Source organism: Tursiops truncatus, chromosome 1 (assembly GCF_011762595.2).
Source record: "Tursiops truncatus isolate mTurTru1 chromosome 1, mTurTru1.mat.Y, whole genome shotgun sequence".
NCBI lineage: Eukaryota > Metazoa > Chordata > Mammalia > Artiodactyla > Delphinidae > Tursiops > Tursiops truncatus.
Genome location: NC_047034.1, coordinates 177,606,255 through 177,613,654, shown reverse-complemented (window position 1 = coordinate 177,613,654; position 7,400 = coordinate 177,606,255). Strand labels below are relative to the sequence as shown.

Here is a 7,400-nt window from a genome sequence, read left to right as displayed (position 1 = left end):
TGTAGTGTAGCTTGTTTTTATTTATGTCCACAAATATTTCAAAAAAATTACAAAATACTCAAATGGAGAGAACACAGAAGTCACAATTTCTGGGTGTCTACTCTGTTTACACTGTGTTATCTCATGGCAAACTACTCATATATACATTTAGCTTCAAGATATATATAAACGTAGCAAATCATAATGTACACTCCGCTCTGCTGCTGCAGCAGCGAAGTGAAGCTCAACCCGACGACAGTGAACAAGATACACATAAAACACGGAAAAGCAAAACAACTCCAAACAAAGGGAGGAAACCCAAAAGGAGACCAAGGGGTCGGGCTTCAAAGACACCGTGAAGGTCTGGGGCCTCCGACACACGCTGCAGTTGACCAGGTGAGGATTTCGGGTTGTGGGTTTTTAAATGGAAGAATCTCAGTGCTTCACCTGGGGACGTGGGGAGAAAACCAAAACCTAAGGAGAAAACGCCTTCAGACAGTTTTCAAGTACAGACTTCCAAGTACTTCAACTCTCTCTCTTCTTTGGAAATGGACGAGAGAGAGAGAGAGAGAGAGAGAGAGAGAGAGAGAGAGAGAGAGAGAGAAAGAGAGAGAGAGAGATAGAGAGAGAGGGAGAGAGGAGAGAGGAGAGAGGAGAGAGGAGAGAGAGGAGGATAACTGGGCGGGAGGCGTCGCGTTCCACCCAAAGGGAGAAAAGCAGGCGGGGGCTTCCGTGCAGGAGCCGGGGCAGCAGGAGCGCCCGAGTCCAGCAGGAAGGGGCCCGGCTCAGAGGCGTAGAGGCCACAGAGCGGAGCCGCCCTGATGGCACGTCACTAGCCCCGGGGACACAAACGCCCCTGGCCAACGCGGCCACTCAAGCGATGACAAAGTGTTCTTCTGAGCTTGCCTCCCCCCAAGAAGCTAAAGTTAAGGCAGAAATGGAATGAGAGAAAACGAAAGAAAAAACCTACGAACACTTTCAACAGACAAAACCATCCTCTATCTGTCCCAACGGAAACCGAACGTGGCTTTAGTGGACACTGGAAATGCCCTTGAGGCAAGTGTGAATCCGGAACCTGAATCTGAGCTATCGCCTGCTGGTTTCTGGGTCAAAGCGCCAGCCTCTCGACCCGCCCCCTCTGTGGCTCCGGTCCTGGACACGCTCCACGTCCACTGACCCCCAGGCGGGAACTCCGCGCACCACGGCAGAAAGAGCCCCCGAGAGGCTGAGAGAAGAGGAACAGAAAAGGTCACGTCCTGGCAGAAAGCGTGATCAGCAGGTGCAGAATGTCCTTCCAACTTCCCCACCCTCTGCTCTGGAGAAAGTGCAGCACGCGGGCAACTCAGAAAGCCGAGGCGGGCTCTCTGGGCCACCTGCCCCCAGGTGGAGCTGCCTCTCACTCCACGTCCACGGCTGTGACCCCCGTCCTGCTTCCGGGAGGAAGAGCGGGACGCCAAGTGTCTCCCTGTCCGACATGGGTCCCTGTTCCTGGGGTAACACACAGGCCGCCACTCGCAGCCGGACCAACTCCGGGATCTCCCTCACTCCAAAGCAGCCTCGGGCCGTGACAAGGATGGCCTGGCCTCACCACAAGAAGATCCAAACGACGACACGCACGACAAAGCAGATTTCTAACAGATCCCTTTGGCAAGCGTATGTGCTGAGTGACTCGCAGGGAATCGTTTTCTTGGATTTTCTAGAATGTTTATGAAATTGTCCAAGTTAATATTAAAAAAGGCAGTTCATTCAGAACAATCAAATGCGTGTGCAGAGAAATCTATAAGGAAATCTACAATCTGACACACAGAAACATGTGCTTTCGATCCCTCAGGGACAGCATGGGGGACATTTAACTCCTGCGCTCCTGGTGCAAGATGAGAGGTTCAAGCTAACAGATGTCTGCACCGCTGGCAAAGCACAGGCTGGGAACAGACAGAAGTGAAAACCAAAGCAGCACAACAAAGAAACGGTTTGTAACACTGTCCCTGCAAACCCCTGGCTGCTCCCTGCTGCGCCCAAACCTAGTCCCAAGCTTTTGCCCGTTTGTAACTAGTAACGCCCATCTGTTCCCTTTAATTAAAGGGATAATTATATATAACTTTTTATTAAAAAATCAACTCTGTATTCTGTCAACAGCTGGTAGGAATTCACAATTAGTGACATGGCTGGAAAAAATAGATCAGAATAGTAGTTTATGGAAGAAAAAAAAGGCTGTTCTAAAATTATTTATTTACAGACGTAAAAAGCCATGCGCAGAACTTCCTCAAATTATGAAGATTTCCTACAATGTATTAAAATAAAAGATTTTTTAAAAATTACAGCTCTTGGATTCCAAACTCATACGCTGCCTATCTGCAAACCTTGTGGGTTTTGGAACACACGCAACTGAGTGTGTCTGCACGCACAGTGAAGGGTGTGAACTGGTTCTAGCACCTACTGAAGAAATCAAGGAAGGAAAAGAAAACTAAAGCCAAACCCCAAGATTGCAGGGGAGCTTTCTGAATGTTCAGTCCAGTCCAGGCCTCACTAAGTTTCTGGGGACTGTCATGCAGGGAGACCCAAGCCAGTCTCGAGGAATCCTCTCTACAAACGAACACTAGTATGCTGAGACGTTTTTAGTTGTGGGGTTTTTAAATATATAAAGAAATCTTTAGAAGATATTCTTTTTGCTTTTGCAGCTCCTATTGTATGTAAAAAGTCCTGTTTCTCCCCCAAGAATTGGGGTTTCCACAGCCAGCGTTAACAAATAAATAACTTATAACTGCTTGTCACCTTCCTTCTTCAGTCGACTGAAAAGAGAGGGTGGAAAAAAAAAAAAAAAAAGGAAGAAGTAATCAGCGTCAAGCCTGGGTAGGCCTGCAGCTGGAGGGCCCAGATGCCCGGGGCAGCCTCCACACTGCTGACCCCCGCCCTGTCTCCCCTCCTCAAGACAGCTCCACAGTAGGCCCAAGAGGCAGAGGGGTGGGGGTGAGCCGAGGGGGAGGGGGAGGAGTCCGGCGCTTGTCGACGGGGGTTGGGGGGTGTGTGGGTGCAGCCAGGAGGGGCAGCAGGGGGTGGGGGACCCACAGGTCGGGGAGGTGGGAGCTGGCCTCCCTCCCAGCCCCTCCTCACCTGTAATAATCTTCCTGACTCGGGAGGTGGCCACCATGCATGTGCGGGTGTCCGTGCAGCCACTGCTGCTCCATGGCCAGTCTCTGCAGCTCCGCCGACTGGGCGTGCATGGCCTGCAGCTGGTGGGCCGCCGACATGGGGGGTGGGATGGCCGCAGGCAGGTCTCGGGGGTAGGGGGTGCCTGGCAAACACAGAACAGCCTCTGAGACGGGAAGGCCAGGATGAGGCCGGCAAGGAGCTCGGATCAGGAGGGAGCTTCCCAAGGGGGCGGGCAAGAAGCCACCTCACCGGCAGGGAGCACCGGAGCAGAGCCCCCGCCCGCCTGCAAGAGGGAAGTGCGGCTCCCGGACCCCCTGCCCCTGGGCCCCGTCCTCCTCAGCCTACTGACTGTCCTCACAGAGGCCTGCCCTCAGCCCTCCTCTGAATTCGGCACTCCGCTATCTCTTCCCTGCCCACCATCGTCCCGGCTCCTGATACACGTTTATACCCCTGACCCCCAACTCCCTGGGAACAGGGGTCTGCCTGCCTTGTTCAACACTCAGGAGATATGTGCTGAATACATGAACGAACGGGGACGTCGCGGCAGACCACCACCCCAGCTCTGCCCTGGACCCCATCCCACCCCTTCCCCAGGCGCGCTCTTACCAAAAACTGGATGGCGAAGCATCTCGTGCTCATGGGGGGGCTGTCCAAGCAGAGGGCTGGGGAGGGTGCCAGGGGGATAGGGAAAGCGAGCCAGGTGCGGGCCAGCGGTCAGGGGGTCAACCAGCGGGTGAACTGGGCCTGCTGAACCTAGGAAAAGGGGCAGAAGTGCACATGCAGGCGGTGCAGGGCTCTGGGGGGCCTCTCGCCATTTGCCCTCGTTGGCAGCAACTCCCAGGGACCTGCTCCTCTCCACGGCTGGCTTCTGGTCACCAGGGCCACCAGCAACCCCGACCCAAAGTAGCTGTCACCCTCCGTGGCCTCCCCGCCCCTACAGCGGAGCTCTGGAGAGCCGCAAAGTGAAGAGCTGGCCACGGCTTTCCTTTCCTCTTCCTCTCCCTCCCCCCCCCCCTCAGCGCCCCCACAGGCAGAGCCTCCCCAACCTCGCTTTGTCCAGGACCCTGGATCAGCAGAGCCCGCCTGGCCGACTGCCCAAGGCCCTCCCGTGGCCTTCAGGTCCACAGGAACCCCAGGGCCGTTCCAGCCCTGCCCCAGCCAGCATCCCTCCTCCCAGCTCAGCTGGACTGGCACCCTCCCCAGGGCTGCCTCCCGGGCCCTTCACCCACAGGACCCAGAGGCGGCCAGCAGAGCAGGCGCTGCTGGACGGGGGCTCACTAAGCCCCGCTCTCCGCAGGCCTCTCAGCTGCGCCCCCCGGCAACGTCCTCTGCCCTTGGCCCCCTGGAGTCCCCACCTTGGTGGAGAGGGTCCTGCTGGTGGAGGTGGAGGTGCGAGTGGATGTGGGAGTGCTGGTGGTGGTGCGGGGTCACGTTGAACATCTGCAGCCGCGCCAGGGGGTCGCTGGTCAGTGAGGCCATGCGCTCAGCGTGAATGCGCTCGGCCGCCAATCTGTCCGGGTAGCTCATTTCGGGCCGCAGCTGGGGGCCCGCCAGGGCCAGTCTCTCCCTCTCCAAGGGGTTCAGGCCAGGGTGGAAAGACGCGAAAGGGTGGGGGCCGGCGGCGGGGGGGATGGTGAGGGCGCCGTGCCGGGCGAAGTGCTCCATGGGGTTGGCGGCCGGGTGCAGGGGGTCCAACTCTGGGGGCTTCACCTCGAAGCCCGGCTTCATCCGCTCCCGCAGCTCGCGCTCCCGGATCTCACGCTCCCGGATCTCGCGCTCCCGGAGTTCCCGCTCGCGGATGGTGGGGTCGACGTTGTAGAGGCCGGGCATGTGGTAGGCCAGCAGCGGGTCGGTGGGGTTGAGGGGCACGTAGAAGGGGTGGTTACGGTTGGTGGGCGACATGACGTGGGGCCGGGCGTACTCGCTCAGAGTCCGGAGGGCCGGTGTGTCGGGCCCGATATACGGAGGAACGGCCGCGATGGTGGTGGGCGGGGGCTCGAAGGAGGGCCGCATGTGGCCGGGACCACCGAGCTGGGGGTCGCCGAGGCGGCCTTCATGCGCAGAGCTGGACGCCTTCTGCTAAAGGAAAAGAGGCCGTGAGGAATGGGCGTGTCCGGCCGCCGGCCCAGCCAACTGGGTCCCCCCGTGCCCCAGACCCAGACCCGGACCCGGCCCAGCCGAGGTCCGGGCCCTGCAGTGGCGGGGCACCCGGGGCCCGGATGGGTCCGCATATCTGGGACACAGAGGTAATGCGAGTTGCTGCCGAGAGGACGCCAGGCGGTGGCGGCCCACCCCCGAGGCGAGCGTGGGGACCAGCCCTCGGGAGCCGCCCCCCCCGCCCCCCGCTCCCAGCAGAGCAGGCTGCCCGCCCAACTCACGGCCGCCCGCTCCGCCTCGCGCTCCCGCTCGCGCTCGCGCTCGCGCTCCTTCTCTTTCTCCTTCTCCCGCTCCCGCTCCTCTCGCGCCTTCTGCTCAGCCTCCCGTTTGGCCTTCTCAATGGCCTCCTCCCTCTTCTTGGCCAGCTTGGACCCCGCCAGAGGCATGAAATACAGGTCTGTCCGCGCACATGAGTTGTAACCCCGGTCCAGGTGTTTGTAGAACCTGAAAAAGGCCCGGGTCTCGCTGGGGTCCCTGCCGAGGCCCCAGGTGCCCAGCTGTCCCTGCCCCGGACGTGCCCGGTTCCCGGGGACCAATACCTGGCGGACTGGCTGGCGTGGCTGGGGGTGTCCACCACAGTGGGCTCAGGGGACGGGCTCCGAGGCAGGGGAGGGGGGCTCTCGGGCTCCTCAGCTTCGTCCAGGGCCTCTTCCTTGACCTGGACGGTGGGGAGTGGGCAGGCTGCCCCCCCAGCTACGCTGCCTCCCGCAGCGACGGGGGCAGAGCAGGGCGGCTGGGCCGAGGGGCCAGGACCCGCTGGGGGGGTGGAGGTGGAGGGGCAAGTCGGAGGGGTGATGGGAGGAGGGGCTGCGGGGGCAAAGGGGTGCTGGGCGAACGGGGGCTGGGGGGGCACCTGGTGGAGGCCCGCGGGGGGGTGGGAGGCAGGGGTCAGGCTCTGGCTCTGGGTCAGCACAGGGGGCTGGGCGGGGGAGGAGGGCAGAGGCTGGCTCTGGGGCATGAGCTGCAGGGGAGGGGGATGGGCCGAGGGCGGGTGGTGCGTGGACAGGGAGCTCAGGGGCTTCAGGGCCGGAGGGGGCGGGAGGTTGGCGTTCATGGAGAAGGGCGAGGGCCCCGAGAGGTGAGGCGGGTGCTTGTGGGCCTGGGGCGCCGGCAGCTGGGGGATGGGTGTGGTGGGCGGGGGCTTGATGTGGGGCATGGCCAAGGGCGCAGGTGGCAGGGGCTGCTCCCGAGGGGGCTGCGGGGGCTGCAACGCCGACTGAGAGGCGGGCGGCTGCAGGGAGGCGTGAGGGTGGGCCGCCGCCTGGGAGGCCTGCGGAGGGAGGCCGAAGGGCTGCGGGGGGCCTGGGTGCTGCAGCAGCGGCCCGGCCTGGAGGCCATGAGGGCCGGGCGGGCCCTGACCATGCAGGGGGGGCTGGGGGTGGGGCGGGCCCGGAGTGGCGCCGGCCGGCCCGGTCAGCGGCTGCAGCGGGGGGTGCGGTGAGGGCAGCCGCTGTGGGTGCAGGGCAGGTGCCTGCTGGACATGGGCGTGGGGAGCGGGAGCTGAGGGCGCCTGCGGCTGGGTGGGGGGCTGGGAGGTCGACGGGGAGCCCTGTGACGGGGCGGTGGTGGCGGGCGTGGGCCCTGGCGTGGGCGGCTGGGCGGTCCCCGGCGCGGCCGACGAGGGAGCTGGAGCGGCCCCACTGGGAGCCTGTAAGGCCGGGGGCTGGGCCTGCAGCATCTGCTGCTGGGCCGAGGAGTCAGAGTCGCTTTCGTTGTCCTGGGGGCTGGGGATGCTGGGGGACGTGCTACGATTGTCCTGGTCGATGTCTTTGGGGTCACTGCTGCCCTCATCGTTGACGCTGCGGCTGTCTGAGCTCTCGCCCTCGCCTTCGGACGGCGAGTTGGGCCGGCTGATCTCCTAGGGCCAGAGAGGGGAGGCGGACGCTCTAGGGGGAGCTGGGCGCCCTCTGCCCGGCCGCACAGTGAGGTTTGGCAGATGAGGCAGCACGCGTGGCTCCGGGGACCACGGGTCCTGCCCTGACCCGGCCAGCCTCGGGGGCCGCTCTCTAGGCCCCTCCCTGGGAGACGGGACACGACCTCTGCCCAGGGAGGATCTGGGCTGGGGCTTCTCAAGGGACATTAGCTTCCATTAGCGGTGACGAGCGCGGCTCAGC

At 62.1% G+C, this 7,400-nt stretch overlaps 1 protein-coding gene across 6 annotated transcripts in view; it reads right to left on the bottom strand.

Moving 5' to 3' along the window:
- Window positions 1-7,400, bottom strand: part of RERE (arginine-glutamic acid dipeptide repeats) — a 428,266-nt gene continuing 420,866 nt past the window's right edge. For 5 of the 6 annotated variants that reach the window (XM_033843759.2, XM_033843770.2, XM_033843778.2 and 2 more), the window contains 6 exons: window positions 5,826-7,144; window positions 5,508-5,730; window positions 4,485-5,208; window positions 3,736-3,882; window positions 3,091-3,271; window positions 1-2,768 (listed from right to left, as the gene is read on the bottom strand). In XM_033843759.2, coding sequence (XP_033699650.1) covers window positions 2,735-2,768; window positions 3,091-3,271; window positions 3,736-3,882; window positions 4,485-5,208; window positions 5,508-5,730; window positions 5,826-7,144 — 2,628 coding nt within the window. In that variant the 3' untranslated portion in view covers window positions 1-2,734. The remainder of the gene's footprint in view (window positions 2,769-3,090; window positions 3,272-3,735; window positions 3,883-4,484; window positions 5,209-5,507; window positions 5,731-5,825; window positions 7,145-7,400) is intronic. The other variant, XM_033843768.2, reaches the window with a different exon arrangement.